This window comes from Corythoichthys intestinalis, chromosome 21 (assembly GCF_030265065.1).
Source record: "Corythoichthys intestinalis isolate RoL2023-P3 chromosome 21, ASM3026506v1, whole genome shotgun sequence".
Taxonomy (NCBI): Eukaryota; Metazoa; Chordata; class Actinopteri; order Syngnathiformes; family Syngnathidae; genus Corythoichthys; species Corythoichthys intestinalis.
Window position 1 is genome coordinate 25,473,974 of NC_080415.1, and position 17,554 is coordinate 25,491,527.

At 38.7% G+C, this 17,554-nt stretch overlaps 1 protein-coding gene across 4 annotated transcripts; it reads right to left on the reverse strand.

Moving 5' to 3' along the window:
- Positions 1 to 1,915: 1,915 nt before the first annotated feature.
- On the reverse strand, positions 1,916 to 17,363 carry LOC130909942 (sodium-dependent neutral amino acid transporter B(0)AT2-like). Of its 4 annotated transcripts, none has more exons than XM_057826895.1 (12): positions 17,261 to 17,363; positions 15,984 to 16,008; positions 13,086 to 13,266; positions 12,861 to 13,018; positions 12,420 to 12,788; positions 10,763 to 10,873; positions 10,446 to 10,687; positions 10,182 to 10,365; positions 9,912 to 10,113; positions 9,678 to 9,837; positions 5,116 to 5,278; positions 1,916 to 5,032 (listed from the first exon to the last, which is right to left on the reverse strand). In XM_057826895.1, exons 3-12 carry the CDS (start codon positions 13,264 to 13,266, stop codon positions 4,814 to 4,816), a joined length of 1,989 nt encoding a protein of 662 aa, XP_057682878.1. In that variant the 5' UTR covers positions 15,984 to 16,008; positions 17,261 to 17,363; the 3' UTR covers positions 1,916 to 4,813. The 4 variants fall into 4 exon arrangements, with proteins under 4 accessions (XP_057682878.1, XP_057682880.1, XP_057682879.1 ...); XM_057826897.1 differs by lacking the exon at positions 17,261 to 17,363 and adding an exon at positions 16,263 to 16,279; XM_057826898.1 differs by lacking the exon at positions 17,261 to 17,363 and having other exon boundaries at positions 1,917 to 5,032; positions 12,420 to 12,595; positions 12,668 to 12,788; positions 15,984 to 16,462.
- Positions 17,364 to 17,554: the final 191 nt, after the last annotated feature.

Genomic DNA, 17,554 nt, shown 5'->3' on the forward strand with positions numbered 1-17,554 from the left:
CATCATAATTATGACACTGCCATGAGCATTAATGAATGCTTATGACTAGGGTTGTTCCGATCATGTTTTTTTGCTCCGGATCCCATCCCGATCGTTTTAGTTTGAGTATCTGCCGAAACCGATATTTCCCGATCTGATTGCTTTTTTTTTTGCTCCCCATTCAATTCCAATCATTCCCGATAATTTTTTCCGATCATATACATTTTGGCAATGCATTAAGAAAAAAATGAATAAAACTCGGACGAATATATACATTCAACATACAGTACATTAGTACTGTATTTGTTTATTGTGACAATAAATCCTCAAGATGGCATTTATATTATTAACATTCTTTCTGTGAGAGGGATCCACGGATAGAAAGACTTGTAATTCTTAAAGGATAAATGTGACTTTGTATATTGTGACTAAATATTGCCATCCAGTGTATTTGTTGAGCTTTCAGTAAATGATACTGCAGCCATTTAACTTCTGCCCAAATGCATGATGAGTAGGGGCACCAATTGATATATCTTCTCTGCGTTGGGAAAGAACATAGGGTGTTAAGAAAATGATCAACTACTACCGTTCTTCCCCACATTGCCTCCCACGTTATTTTTAATTGCTGAGAGAGGTATTGTAAGGCTTTAGCCACATAAAAAATTGCTCTAAAGGCTGTCAAAACTCTCTACTCATTGATTACGCTGCCTTTTAGCGCTATCTACTGTATAGGTAAATTGGCGTCTTTATAGATTGAACGCAACAATGCGTGAGTGGGTCGTGCAGCACATGCGTTAATTACTTAACGTGATTAATTAAAAAAGTAATTACCGCCATTAACACAATAAATTTGATAGCCCTACTTTAAGCCAAAACTACTCTGGATGAGTGTAAGACATTTTGTCTGTAACGTTAAATACAATTAGAAAACGATTAAAAAAAAAAAAAAATATATATATATATATACATATATATTTAAAAAAGGCATGTCCAATATTTTTTTGCCGATTCCGATTCTTTTAAAATGACGTGATCGGACCCAATCAATCGGCATCCCGATCGATCGGGACATCTTTACTTATGACGGATGTCATTTTGTGTCATCCTGCAAATTATCTCACTTTTGAACAGATGTAAAAGATCCAAGCAGGACATAAATGGAGTTAGTGACATAATTTGCCGGATGACACTTAAAGACATCTGTCATATGCATTCATTAATGCCCATGATTGCGTAATGTCATAATTACGAAGGTATTACGGCTGTCTTATGATGCCGCTGTCAAATAAAGTGTTACCTGTTAACCCAAATAAATTAACAAATATGCCACACTGGACTATTAGCTGCATGATTCAAAATGACGGAGAAAAAAATAGCGGCTTATAGTCTGAAAATTATGGTAAGTACTTCATTGTTGTATATACACATGCACACACACATATAAATTGTCTATTTTTTTTATATAAAAATGTAAATAAAATAAAAATTAACGAATAAGATGATCTACTATTAATAGACTCACGTGGTAGTTTTGCACTTAAATGGTTCGTCTTCTCCTGGTTCTGTAATAGAACCGGGATGTGTTTCGGTGCTGGTGGAGGGAGCGGCACCGGGTCTTGGTGGGTGTAAAGGGGGCTCTGGCTGCATCTTGCTGGCAGCAAGAGCAGCAGGAAAAGCGAAAGAAAACGATCCATGAAGACGAAGTGTTCTGAAAACAAAAAAGGTTGTTAGTTTCCAATATTTTTTCAGCGTTTAAAAGAAGTGTGAACGGTGCTTACCTGAGGAGGAAGCAGGTGTTGGTAGTTCTAATTTGAAGTGGGAAACAGCATCCAAGACAACGGCGCTCCCCAGACACAAGATTTCCACAAGGGGCGAGTTGTCATAAACAACAAGAACACAAACAAAAGGTACCCCCCCCCCCCCCAAAAAAAGACAAAAATTGCTTTCAAGGAACTGTTTTAATGTGAAAAATATGTTCATAAAAACAATATATTACATAAAGGCATTCCATTTTATGTACTTTTTTGAAAATAAACTGTACATGACAAAATGTTTAAAAAACTGAACAAAATTCATTTTCACAAACTGTTGTAATAATAAAAAATGCGACCAATATAGTGAAACCGATTCAAGAAAAACCATCGAAAATAAATAGCATTTTTCTTTGGACGTCAAGTAAAAATCCCTGAACTCTTTAAGGAAGAAGTTTGGGAAACACTTGTAAACATTTGGATCAATAAGGTCCATGTGTTGCATTATGTTCATAAATGTTTAAAAGGCTCACGTTAACTATTCACATACTTACATTATCATGATTAAAATGATCATGGATGATGTTTCAGTACCGCTGACTACGATGGACGTCCGATCCATTTGAACTGGGAGTGCTGCCAACACTTCCAGCTCAAATGGATTGGACGTCTATCACCGTCAATAGTAAAGAACAAGTTGATAACGTCAAAACAAACTCATAAGTTAACGAGGAGATCCGGAATTCGCAATCACTGAGATCACAGGTGTCAAGCTACTCATTTTAAGTGGCCGGCAAGTTTCTGTAGTCCTAAATGAACAATCGAAGACTACAGAAATAAGGCAATAGTAACATTTTAAACCGAAAACTTTAAAAGGGAAAAACATATAATCTAAGAATATTGATTTCCTTTTTTACTGAAGAATATGTAAATACAAATTTGAATTGAAAATGAACAATTAATGAGAAAATATCTGCTATTGTGAGCAGAGGTGGGTTAAGTAGCCAAAATTTTTACTCAAGAGTAGCGTGACTTCTAAATATTACTCAAGTATAAGTTGTCATCCAAAAATGTACTCAAGTAAAAAAGTATTAAATGAATACTCAAGTAATGAGTAATATTGCGAATAACTCCTTACAATGTCTGATTTTTTTTTTTTTCTCAGCACAACTATATCAGGGGTCGTGAACCTTTTTGACCAATGAGAGCCAAAAAACCCCAACAAATTTTAAAGTATGATTCCAAGACAGCCATACAGTGTGTGCGTGTGTGTGTGTATGTACTGAGTATAAAAATATGGCGGAAAACAGAGACAAGACTGAAAAAGCAGTTTCTGCTCTTGCACCCCTCTTTAAAATAAACTGCTGTATTTCAAGCCAAAAGAATTGTTGTCTTTGATAGAACAATCTGTCTATAGTCGCAGAGTTGTGAAATAAATCTTTAGAAAACAACATCGAAAGCCTGACATCGTCACTTACTATGTTACAATTGCGCACTCACTACTTGGAAAATAACAAATAGAATCATGGTGTGGCACTGCACATATTTCCTGGAAGTGTAAAACTGCAACCAAGTTTGACAGGCGAAAAAGTCGTGGAAGTCAAACTGATTGCGCACATCGATCACTTGAGGTTCCACGTAGTTCATTTTTGTGGTTTAATTTTCCCCTAATCATTTTTATATACTCCGGATCGCTAGGCATTAAGGTGGGAGGGGCCAGCCCTGCTTCTGGCTGAGCAGAGATTTTAGGCGGAAGACGAGCTCTTTACTTACACCCAGCTCCGTGCAATCCACGACAGGAGGACCACCAATGGGCACTGAATTGAAGCATATTATTGCGACTAGAGGCGTGCGAAATTTCCGATTCTTAGATTATTCGCGGTTCGGCCGTGGAAGATTTGAGAACGATTCTCAAACATCCAAAGTCCGATTATTGAAATATCTCAAATAAAGCGGAACTAAAACACAGTCAGCAGGGTCTTCGGGACGCAATGAGGAACGGACTGAGAGTAAACATTATGCTTGTTATTACCCTCGTAATAAGCTCAACTCACAGCTCTGGCTCAACTCATGCCACTCGATAAAAAAAAACCAAAAAAAACAATAATACCTGACCGCTGCCGACAGCCGCTACAAATTACGTCCACATAATGCTACGGTAGATATCACATGTATATAGAACCAGATGCGAAATGACAGACTCGGTGGCGTTAGCAACACATGTATAGAAAACTAGATGCAAAATGACAGACTTGCCGGCGTTAGTGAACAGCCGCCATCTTAAAGCAGAAGTAGTAGTTGTAGCGAACATTCCAAGCGAACCTAATTAACTTTTTATCCAAAATACTCCTAAATCGGCAAAATCTTGACTTGGATCTATATTTAAAACAGTTTTAATACTTTCACATGTTGAAAGTAGATAGAAGGGAAATTATGGAACAACGGGAGCAATTTTAACAACTTTAACGGTTGATTCACAACATTAAATTAATTGAATGTAGTTTAAAGCTGCTGATACAGAATGGGGACTTGAGTATTTTATTTACTGTTTTCAACTATTAACTTGATATGGAAATACTAGTTTATTTAAGCCTGAGAGGATTTTAGTACAATTTTTGTAACTAATGTACGAAGCATTAAAAGCAGCTAATAGCTGAGGTGGGGTGGGGGTGGATCAATAATCGATTTACAATCGAATAGTAGCCTCTGAATCGTAATCGAATCGTTAGGTGCCCCAAGATTCCCACCTCTAGTAAGAGTAGTGTTTCTCCTTCACAAAATCTACTCAAGTAAAAAGTATTGTGTGGTGAAACTACTCTAAGAAAAGGTTATTCAAGTAAATGTAACGGAGTAAATGTAACGCGTTACTACCCACCTCTGATTGTGAGGCTGAAAAACAATGGATTTAGAGAAATTTTAGGTTTAAAAAAAGTCTAAAGGACGGAACAACTTTCAAAATCAATTAATAGTCATTTAGAGGATTCTCGAGTTGATTCGGCCCTGGTTGGCACATAAAACAGCCCTCTGATGGAAACCATAAAAATAATGTGGCCCGTGACAAAAATCAGTTTGACACCCCTGATTTAGGCTGAACGTGCGTCTTCATTCCATTGGCTGGAAGGTGCAATTTCTGTCATGGGGGTTTCCGACTTTGTGCTCACAATTGTGTACTGATCCGATGATATTTTGTCCCGCACAAGAGTGTAGAAGAAGCCCAATGGGACGGGCAACATGGCAAATATGATGAGTAACGCCAAGACAGCCAGAGCCCAGCCGGGATACGGTACGGGAAGCTCTGAACGCTGGGGGGAAAAAAAAAAATCAAGATAAGAACAGAAAAATAGCAATGATTTGTATTTTGGAACCTTAATGTGACTGTTCTTACCTTGTCTTCATTCCAAACCATGTAAGTCGGTGCTTTCATGAACATTCGGATGGTTGTGGCTGCGAGTAGAGCCAACATGGCTAGCTGACAAATATATTTCCATAGGTACTTGTAGGCCACCGATGGGCGCCAACCGAGCATTGCTTCTATGTCGTCTAAGAACCTTTAACAAAAAGCGTGGCGTTTGTTAAATATTTGATTCCGTGTACCGTATTTTGTTGCTACCTTTGACAACAAAGTGGCAAGTTTAGGTGATTCTACGGGCTAACTTGCATCTCACTTCCTTGTTTCATTCCTTATATTTGCTTAGCAGCATGGTGATGTCTCCATTAGGACAAATTATCCAACAATACCCAGAGTTTAGCGAGTGTAGTAGTGCGCACCTGGAGTCCACAACTTTAGCTTTATTGCTATGTTTTTTAGAATGCAAGTCATTTCCAGGTACATGCTGACTTTTTGTCAGGATAAGACCCTTGGTGCCACTATAGAAAAATCATTTAAAGGTAACCATTGCTGGTTTGATTGATTTAAAAAAAATGTTTACCACGACAAAACATGCTATGCTAGCGCAGCTCTAGCAGAGTTTGTTAGGCATTACAGTGGTACCTCTACATATGAAGTTTATCGTTCCAGGTAGAGATGTCCTGATCGATCGGGATGGGATCGGGTCCGATCACGTCATGTCAAAGTATCGGAATCGGCAAAAAAATATCGGCCATTCCTTTTTTTTAAATTATATTTTTTAATTAAATCGTTTTCTAATTGTATTTAATGTTACAGACATAATATGTTACACTTATCCAGAGTCTTTAGTTTAGGCTTAAGGTAGGGTTATCAAATGTATCCCAATAACGGCGGTAATTAATTTGAAAAAAAAAATGTATCCTGTTGAATTATTTAACGCAATTAATACATACGCTCCACAATCCACTCACACATTGTCGCGCTGCATCTGTAATGGCACCGTTTTGCCTATATAGAGAGCTAAAGGGCAGTGTAAATTGAGTAGAGTGAATTTTGGCAGCCTTTGGAGCCTTATTTTAATTGGCTAAAGCCTTACAATCCCTCTCCCTATGATTAGAAATATCATGGGAAGCAATGTGGGGAAGCAAGGTAGCAATTGATCTTTTTCTCAACACCTTATGTTGTATCCCATCGCAGAGAAGATATATGAATGGGTAGCACTACGCACAGTCATGGTTCCACTTCCCATCATGCATTTGGGCATGGCCTTCAGTATCATTTACTGAAAGCTCAACAAATACACTAGATGGCAATATTTAGTCACAATATACAAAGTCACAAGTCTTTCTATCCGTGGATCCCTCTCACAGAAAGAATGTTAATAATGTAAATGCCATCTTGAGGATTTATTGTCATAATAAACAAATACAGTTCTTATGTACTGTATGTTGAATGTATATATTCGTCCGAGTTTTATTCATTTTTTTCTTAATGCATTGCCAAAATGTATATGATCGGGAAAAATTATCGGAAATGATTGGAATTGAATCGGGAGCAAAAAAAAGCAATCGGATCGGGAAATATCGGGATTGGCTGATACTCAAACTAAAATGATCGGGATCGGATCAGGAGCAAAAAAACATGATCGGAACAACCCTAGTTCCAGGACCTTGTTTGTAAGTCGAAATGGTCGTATGTCGAGCAAGATTTTCCCATAAGAATACATTATAATTAGGGCTGCAGCTATTGATTATTTTAGTAGTCGATTAATCAATGAACTAGTTAGTTCGAATAACCGAGTAATCGAATAAGGAACTTAAAAAATTAAAATACCTGACCTGAGCCTCAAACAAAAACAAAAAAGAGGCTATATGTACATCAAAAGAACAATTGGCTAATTTACATAACAAAAGTGGGCTAGCTTAAACGCTATAAAATGCCAACATTTTTTTTTTTTTTTACAATGCTATTAACAAATAGTTCAAACACATACAGTATTCCCACAAAAAACAGCTAAATATACCTTTAAACTAAATTAAGAATGCATTAAAAAAACATTAGCTCAAACAAAAAGCTTATGTTGGTCTTAACAGGGAGCAGCTGGATTCAGACATGTGAAATTAGGCAGACTAGAGGGCAGTGTATCCGCGCAAATTCATAAAACTAAATGCAAACACTTTTAAAATCAAACCATTACAACGGCACTTCAATTAAACGAGTACTCAAAGCAGCAAAGTTTAATTAGAATATTTTTTCCTAATCGAATACTCGAGTTAATCGTTGCAGCACTAATTATAATTCCATTAATTCGTTCCACAGCCCGAAAACCTACACTAAATCCTTAATAAATGCTGCAGGTACTATTGCAAATAGCAAATACACAGAGCAAAATAAATAGATTATGAATAAAAATCGGAGTAAGAATATTAGTACTACTACTAATAATACCTGTAATAATGTAACGAATCAGGTTCTAATGGGATGGATGTGTTTTGCGTGTGTTCCTGAAGGCACCGCGTGGCTGAGGTGCCAGTGAGATGGAGAGTGCAGTAGAGTTTTTACTTTCACTTTTCGTATTCTGTTGTTGGGCGTCAGCTGCGAGGGACAGTTGGCATGTTGTGTTGCACACGTTCTGAAATAAATTATTAAAAACCTGACGAAGCTGGCAATTTCTTTGGCAACAATAATAATTATTGTCACTTTAACTTATAAAGATTGGCGAACGGAGGAGGAATACCAAGCTCTTAGACATTCTATGGCCGTATTGTCGAGGCAGTTTTCAGACGCGGACACCACGCTCATATTTTCCTATTATTCCCATCTTCATTTCAATGGTAAGGCTCACTTTTTTTCACCCCCTGCAATAAGCTTCTTGGAACCCATGTTGATTTATCTCATAAGAAAATCCACCGTGCGTCTGTCTTGCGGGAAAACAAAGAAACTGCGGCACCGTCATAAATCGTCATATTTCGAGCATGTCGTTGGATGTTAAACAAATGGCGAGTCAAATTTTACGTCGGATGTCGAAAAGATCGTGTGTCGAAGCGATCGTATGTCGAGGTACCACTGTAGTTACTTAGCATCAAGGTGATGTCTCAATTAGAAAAATTATCCAACAATACTTCGAGTTTAGTGAGTGTAGCAGTGCGCACTTGGAGTGCACAACTTTAACTTTATTGCTACATTTGTTAGAAGTCATTTCCAGGTACGTGCCGACTTTTTGTCAGGATTAGACTATGTGCCACTATACAAAAATCATTTAAACCCATACATTACTGGTTTGATTTTAAAAGCAAAATGTTTACCACAGCAAAAACTGCTATGCTAGCAGAGTTTATTAGGTACTATTTGGATTTTATGGCAGGAGAAGGCAGCCAATGAGTTCATGCTTAAAAGTGAAAAAAACATACATTTAAAAAACCCGATCATTTTTACCCTATTCCAGTCCTTTGAAAAGGACGTGATCAGATCGAGGACATTCCTAGTGGAGTTTGCATACAAGCCCTCTATAGTTCGGGATTTACAGTAATGAAGCCATTCATGCTAAAGGATCCATTCTAGATCCGGTGTAGGTTAAAATACATTTCATACGTTTCCAGAAAAGATGGAGGCCTATTGAAGAATACTTATCTTGTTGAAGGGAAACCCATAATATGCTGTATTTATGTGAATATTGAGTCATATCTAGGTGTACAGTGGAACCTCGACATATGATCGCTTCAACACACGATCTTTTCAACATCTGACGTAAAATTTGACTCGCCATTTGTTTTTACATCCGGCAAAATGTTCAAAATGTGATCATTTGTGACAGTGTAGCAATTTCATTGTTTTCCCGCAAGACCCACACACTGCGGATTTTCTTGTGAGAGAAATCCACATGGCTTTCAAGAAGGTTAAAGCAGGTGGTGAAAAAAGAAAAAAGGTAAGGCTTACCAATGGAAAAATATGAGCGTGCTGTGCGCGTCTGTGAACTGCTTGACAATACCAGTCTTTATAAGTAAAGGTGACAACTTTTGTCAGGCTTTTAATCATTTATTTCAGAGTTTGTGCAGCATAACACGCCAACTGGCCGCAACAATAGGATGTTAAAAGTGAAAGGAATATCTCAACTGCACTTTCACTTTGCCGTCAGCCCCGCGGGTGCGTTCAAGTACACAACACAAAATACGACTGCAACATTAGAACCCGATTTGTTACATTATTCCAGGTATTATTATTACTATTATTATTCCGATTTTTATTCATAACGTATTTGTTTTGCTCTTTGTAAATGCTATTTGCAATAGTAACAGCAGTATTTATTAAAGGGCTGTTGAACGAATTAATGGAATCATAATGTATTCTTACAGGAAAATCCTGCTTGACATACGACCATTTCGACTTACATAAAAGGTCCTGGAACGAATTAACTTCATATGTAGAGGTACCACTGTATTTGCATTTTACTTACGATTTTGTGTTCGTCCCAACATAATGTATGCATTTTGTATGCTATTGATGATGTTGTCAAGGATTATTTTGTGATGTATTGTTTGTGTGTCCAATAAAAACAGAGTTCCCGAGAAAAAAAAAAAAAGCTGATTTCCTCTCCTTACCGGTCAGCTCCATACAACCAAGAAACGCTGAAGTTCTCAAAGACGACCACAATAATGAGCGGCAAAGTGGCTGAGTAATCATCAAACATCATGACGAAGTAGTTCCCACAGCGCTGAGTGAAGAGCAGGCCGATCAGGAAACCGACCAGGCAGCCGAAAACTGTTCGAGAACAGGAAATGTGAGGACGTGAGCAAATATTTGTCATCTAACTGTGAAAAATACGCAAAGGAGACCTGTGAGTTTGGTCTTATTGTTGGCCAGAGTCTTGAAACGGTCAGTGAGCGGGGTGAGGATGCCTTCCATAGTGCCAAACATGGTGCTGAGGCCCAAATTGAGAAGCATGAGGAAGAACAGCGCCGACCAGAACGGGCTGCCGGGCAACAAGGACATGGCCTCGGTGAAGACGATGAAAACCAGGCCTGTCCCTTGTACACCCTGAACAAAAACGAACAAACGCAGGGTCAGGTTTTGTGCGTTTTGTGAGGAGAATTTCATTACCGTACCTTCTGCATCTCAGTTTCTAAATCGCAGTCAGTAAAGTTCACCGGGCCGTGACTTCCGTGTACTTTGAACCAGTTCCGGTATGCCTCCAGACTCAAAGAACCGGTGTCGGAGTGGTTAAATACCGGCATTGTGCTTGGGTCCATGGACCCTTTTTGGGCCTCTGTCAACAGCAGGTTAACATTTCTGAGGAAAGAAAGATCCAACTGGTTAAGATAGTCCAGATCATGTACGTTCTGTAGTGTTTTCAGAAGTTTCAAACATACCTCACTACGCACTCAGCCACAATCTTGTTGGCGCGGAAACCGAGCACAGCGAACACCACCAGGGTGGCCAGCACCGAGGTGAAGAAATTGATAAACGAGACAGTGTAGGCGTCCCGGTGGCAATTGTTGCTTTTGGGGTTGTAGGAAGAATAAGCGATGATGGAACCGAAGCCCAAGCCCAAGGCGAAGAAGACCTGCGTGGCCGCCTGGCGCCACACCTGTATGTTTCCCCAGATCTCCAGCTGGAAGGAAAATGACGAGGATGTCAGGTGTACATTTAATAAAATGCTCCCCTCGGTAGAAAAGTTGCGTGGTACCTTGGGATAGAACATGAAAGTGATTCCTTCCCAGGCTCCTTCTAGGAGAAGACCTCGTACGAGGAAGCAGATCAGAACCACGTAAGGAAAGATGGAAGAAAAATACATCACCTGAAAAGCACATTTGGACAAAAATCACTTAGAAAGTACTTATAATACATATTGAGATGTTTTTATAGTTTTTCCTTGGCGCCCAATCCACCTTCAGTTTCCCTTTTTCTCCTAAGGACTCAGAACACGATGGCGTGGCTACTTTTTTTCCCCCTCATCCGCCCTTGTTTTCCCCTTTCATAATTAATCCTATACACTCCGTGTTGTACAATCGGGGATGCCGGAGTCCCCTTAATTTCACTGGGTCATAACGTCTGTTGTACTCGTCAAAATCCTTTTTTTTACCGGCATATAGACAAATAGTAGCTTTCATTTAACACCAAATGGTAGAACTGTCGCATCATATTTAAAATGAGCTTTCCGAGGCGTCTGGAAAAATCCAGGCGAAGTTTGTGTCAGTGGCTGCCATTTAGCATCCGCCATTTTTCTTATCATGTCTCAGCTGGAATAATCAATTTTTCTCACAATTATATTGACAAAATGGCATCACAACAACAAGGTAGGGGTAGAAGAAGGTGAAGAACACCAGTAGAAGAGCGACAAGGCTGGGGTAGAAGAAGGTGTAGAACACCATTAGAAGAGCATCCAGTCCTTAGGAGGCGAGTAGAAGCAGTGAATTATGCAGAGTCTGAAGAGGAGTCCCCAGAAAGAGGAGACATGGATTTGGAAGAAGAGGATTTGATCAACAATGGAATTGATCCCCTCCAAGAAGGTAATAAAAATGGAAAAAAATATTGCCATTTATCATGAACAAATCAACGATCCAGTCAAATTAGATAAGATTTGAGCCCTCCTGACCAACCTTTAACAGAGTCACCCTCACTGCTGAATCATATCATGTTGTATTATTGCCCATGTAAACAATGAGAAAAAATGTTTTTTCTGTTTCTCAGCTGCTAAAATCCACTAGAAACCTAAAAAATCATTGATAATTTGTTACATTATTTTATTTTACTAATATATGATACTCGTGTGTGAATTTGACAATACAGTGTCAAAGTGGCTATTTGTAAACATTATATATATATTTTTTCCACTTTTCAGATAGACCCCCTGCCAGAGCTCCAAGGGCTGAAAGGGCGAGCTTTACAGCCAGAGGCAAGAAAAGACCCCTCCCAGATGTAGAAGATGAACATTCCTTTCATTGAAATTAATAGAATTTTTCAATTTGCATGACAATAATGTCTGTTGTTTACCAACTATTGTCATAAAGTACATTTTCTGGAATGTAAATTACTCAACTTTGCTCAACTTCTTATCAGTTGTCAAAACCTTAATGAGATTTATAGTTTATCAGTAATCAGGCAATGTGTGTGATTTTCCATATTTGGCGTTCGAAATTCTTAAACTTCAACTGGTTATGACACTTTCAAAAATGAAAAGAATTTAGAAAAAAGTTCATGACAATCCTATGGTGTTTTAGGAATAAATCAATGTCATTATTGTTTTTAGATCGATAAAGTATGATAATAACCATACAAAATCATCATCCATGTTGTAGATAGCCTTTTTTCGTTGTTTTGTTAATGGGACTGTTGTCGGGCACCTTGACTGAGCTCTTGATCCCCTTGAACATTCCCAAGCACACAATGGCCCAGGCAGCCAGCAGGCAGCCGACAACGTATGGGTTGAAGGAGCCCATTTCATTTATGTTGTTGGTGACATCCAAGGCTTTCCGGTACCAAAAGTAGGACGTAGTGGAGTTGTCCTCACATTTGTAAACTGGAAAAAAAGCACAGTAAGGATTATTTTTCCCAAATTTCCACAACAATTGGATGTGAGAACAACATGTACCGGTTTCGTTTGTCTTCTCTGGACACGTCGTCCAAGGTAAAGGGGACTGAAATGAGTTGCCGAGGTAGAAAAGGCTCCATGCGAGGATGACATTGTAGTAGAGAGCCACAAAAAAGCACACCTAAAAAAAGATTGCCAAATTATTAGCTGGACGACAAGACGTTGAATTCTGATGTGGACGCATTGAACTCACCACACAGCTGGAGTAGCCAATTCCTACCAGTCTGGGGGAGATGTACTTCCATACTCCAATGCTTCCTTGTCTGATAGCCTGACCGGCTGCGAGCTCCATGAAGAACAAGGGAATACCCACTATCAGCAGCATCAGCACATATAGCAACAAAAACGAACCTGAAGAGATAGAAAGACCGAATCAGGTCACTCGTAAAAACGGCTTTTAAAAAAATTATATTCTCACCGCCTCCATTTTGATGGCACAGATACGGAAACCTCCAGACGTTGCCGAGCCCGACGCTGAACCCCACCTGAGCCAAAAAGTACTCGATTTTATTGTTCCAGCCTGCTCTAGCTTCGGGCTCAGAGGCATCTTGGTTATCTTCTTCACAGTGAGTCTCAGCCTCTGCCTGCTGCTTCTCCATCTACAATTACAAGAGGCAAAACTGAGTCAACAACGTTTGCCTTTCCTTCCATTCGTCCATTATACAGGTTCATTTACTTAGTGTGTATTGGCCAGGCCACCTACAGTGGGGCAAACAAGTATTTAGTCAACCACCAATTGTGCAAGTTCTCCTACTTGAAAAGATTAGAGGCCTGTAATTGTCCACATTTGTAAACCTCAACAATGAGGGACAGAATGTGAAAAAAATAACTGAAAATCACATTGATTTTAAAGAATTTATTTGCAATTTAGAGAGGAAAATAAGTATTTGGTCACCTACAAACAAGCAAGATTTCTGGCAGTCAAAGAGGTCTAACTTCTTCTAACGAGGTCTAACGAGGCTCCACTCGTTACCTCTATTAATGGCACCTGTTTTTACTCATTATCAGTATAAAAGACACCTGTCCACAACCTCCGTCAGTCAAGACCAAGACCAAAGAGCTGTCGAAGGACACCAGAGACAAAATTGTAGACCTGCACCAGGCTGGGAAGACTGAATCTGCAATAGGTAAAACGCTTGGTGTAAAGAAATCAACTGTGGGAGCAATTATTCGAGAATGGAAGACATATAAGACCACTGATAATCTCCCTTGATCTGGGGCTCCATGCAAGATCTCACCCCGTGGCGTCAAAATAATGCCAAGAACGGTGAGCAAAAATCCCAGAACCCCACAGGGGTGACCTAGTGAATGACCTACAGAGAGCTGGGACCACAGTAACAAAGGCTACTATCAGTAACACAATGCGCCGCCAGGGACTCAAATCCTGCACTGCCAGACATGTCTCCCTGCTGAAGAAAGTACACGTCCAGGTCCGTCTGCGGTTCGCTAGAGAGCATTTGGATGATCCAGAGGAGGACTGGGAGAATGTGTTACGGTCAGATGAAACCAAAATAAAACTTTTTGGTAGAAACACAGGTTCTCATGTTTTGGAGGAGAAAGAATACTGAATTGCATCCGAAGAACACCATACCCACTGTGAAGCATGGGGGTGGAAACATCATGCTTTGGGGCTGTTTTTCTGCAAAGGGACCAAGACTACTGATTTGTGTCAAGGAAAGAATAAATGGGGCCATGTATTGAGAGATTTTGAGTGAAAATCTCCTTCCATCAGCAAGGGCATTGAAGATGAGACGTGGCTGGGTCTTTCAGCATGAAAATGATCCCAAACACACAGCCTGAGCAACAAAGGAGTGGCTTCGTAAGAAGCATTTGAAGGTCCTGGAGTGGCCTAGCCAGTCTCCAGATCTCAACCCCATTGAACATCTGTGGAGGGAGTTGAAAGTCCGTGTTGCCCAACGACAGCCCCAAAACATCACTGCTCTAGAGGAGATCTGCATGGAGGAATGGGCCAAAATGCCAGCAACAGTGTTTGAAAAGCATGTGAAGAGTTACAGAAAACGTTTGGCCTCCGTTATTGCCAACAAAAGGTACATAACAAAGTATTGAAATGAAATTTTGGTATTGACCAAATACTTATTTTCCACCATGATTTGCAAATAAATTCTTTAAAAATCAAACAATGTGATTTTCTGTTTGTTCTACATTCTGTCTCTCATGGTTGAGGTTTATCCATGTTGACAATTACAGGCCTCTCTAATATTTTCAAGTGAGAGAACTTGCACAATTAGTGGTTGACTAAATACTTATTTGTCCCACTGTACATTTGGTCATTTACTTTTATAGTTAAAATATTAAATCTTTATAGCAACTGGAGATGTGCCGATAACCGGTTTCAAGGTATACCGTGGTATGAAAATTTCAAGGTTTTAAAACCGCAAAAAAATTCCGTCCTACAGTTCCTAAGGTATACGCTATTTTTTTATGTCCCAAAATTCCATGGAGAAATCCCTTGCTTGCAGCTGTAAGGCTCAACCCGCCCCCACCGGCTGTTGCCATAAGAGTTAACCAAGACACTATTATGGTGGAAGATTTTGGTAGCAACTTTTTGGTTCCCTTTTTTTTTTTTTTTTTTTTTTTTAATTTTCTGACATTGACACATTTTTAAAAGGATATCGCGATTCTTGGCAGGAGCATATCGATAAGTTTTGGGGATACAAAGTATCACGATATATCACCATTTCTATATTTTGTTACACCCCAAATGGTAATAATGTTGAGCTGTAGCTGTAGGCTCACCTATAGGACTACTTTTATTTTAATTTTATTTAGAATATTTTGTTATTTTTGTAAATTAACATTGTAGTTATGCTACAGTTTGCCAATATGTTTTGAAAAACAAAAATCCTGTAGTTTTTAAAAACCCAGATAACTCAAAGTAACAAATTTTAGAGCTGTAATTGCAATACCGTGATATTTTGGCTTAAGGTTATCATACCGTCAGAATATCATACCGGCACATGCCTAGCAAAATACACACACACACACACACACACACACACACACATACACACACACAAAAACCCCCAAAAAACCAACAACAACAGAGACCTCTATTGAACCTTCCGATTACTATGGCCTTAAATGACCGCAAATTTTCACAGAAATAATGATGATTTTAAAGGCAAAAACAAGTTATTACAAAAAAAAAAAAAAAAAAAAAAAAACATTTACGTTAAACAAGCCGAAAATCAAGTTGACGTAATTTCCCCCCATCCTTTCGAAACATTGGGACAAAACGTCCTTTCAGTCATTGTTTGGCTAAAACACACCGTCAGAAAATATGTACCCGACTAACCTGTAAGCCAGTGAGCGGCAAAGAGCTGTAAATGAAGAAAAAGTAATGAAAAAGACAAAAAATGTAGATAAATATGGAAGATAAAATTTTGACACGGACACACGTGTAGCTAGTGTAGGACAATGTCGGTTAAAAAAAAAAAAAGGCTATATTATTTAGTTGAATACATTGCAAGCCAGATATAAAACTACACGATAAGTCACAGGACAGCAGAATAATTTAAAGTAACTAAAAGCCAAAACGTGTAAAACTACTACCGCATTTTTCCAACCGTCCTACCTAAGCGTGCTGCTAACCTCGCCTACATGCTGCGTTTACAGGCACTACGGGCTATTGTCACTTCCATCAGAAAGTGCTGCCTATCGCGACTTTCGTCACAAAAATGTGTCAATGATGTAAGGATAATATATCAAAAACTATTTCTTTAAGTTCAATAGTCTTTAAAAAGTTTAAATTTTCTATGTAAATCTGCCCATTTTACTTGTAGCAAATAGTTATAATACAGTCGTTGAATGTAGCTCTAAAAAATAATCAAATGTGGTGACTCATTAAAGAGTTGCGTTATCTGGAGGTCGTAGTTTATCGTATGTAGTAATCCTAGCAGTTTCCACTTTTTATTTACAGATTGCTTCCTCCATACACACAGACTCAAACAGAAAGTCTAGATTTTCTACATCACGTTTTAAACCTGAAGCCAGCACAAGCCACATGAAATACAGTATATGATAATTACGTAAGCGAGTAAACACATTGAGTGAAAAAAACATTGAAAACAATTAAAAATGACATACGATTTAAACTAATATGAGACAATTTTAACTTGAAGTTGTGCGTTATTTTAAGTTATTTACTTTTCTTATAATTATCTTATAGATGCGCGCCTTTAAAATTAAATTTCCCCCCCGGATTTGTATTTATTACTAATAATCCAGTGACTCTTTGCATAATGTATTCTATCACTCGTAATTTATTAGTAACACTAATTCTTAAACAGATGCAAGATGGCATCTGTCACGTCCAACTATCACCCAGAAATGCTCGTGACTTTCAAAATAAACCTTAAATCTTACTCTAAGTCTTTATTTTTAGTTGACATTGACAGGTTTCAGTGTAAACACAAGCGCGCGCGCAGCATCGTCACGCACACTCCTGCCACGTATGCCCCACTCAAGTCAAAACAGCGCTCAAAAAGCCTGAATTTTTAAGGAAAATGCACTTGAACACATCATAAGCGCTATATTATTTATTATTTGAACGCGTTTAAAAGTCATAATTACCTGAGTTTGCGATGACAATATCCTTAAATCAAAAAGTCAGTATGTTGGTGTTACTTTGCTGCCGCTTCTTCCAACTCCGCCTATCTGTCTCCTTCATTGGTGCACAACGGAGGCTTGCCGTGAAAAGTGAAACCTTGAACGAACTGCAAATTTTTTCCCCCTCAGGAACCGCAATGGGGTTCTGAGAAAGAAAACGTATATTTACGGGAGAACCTGAATGTTACACGATCAAATGGCAAAATGTCCCCCAGAGGGATATGATTCAGGTCGTAATTAGTAAATTACAGTGAACTC

Bases quoted from the DNA above. Each gene is read 5' to 3' on its own strand.
- LOC130909942 (XM_057826895.1), bottom strand. From the start codon at position 13,266: ATGGAGAAGCAGCAGGCAGAGGCTGAGACTCACTGTGAAGAAGATAAC. The intron at 10,114-10,181 runs GTACGGTAATGA...GTTTTTGTTCAG, and splicing joins TAGAAACTGAGATGCAGAAG to GGTGTACAAGGGACAGGCCT. The intron at 5,279-9,677 runs GTAAGGAGAGGA...TTTTTGTTAAAG, and splicing joins TGGTTGTATGGAGCTGACCG to GTTCTTAGACGACATAGAAG.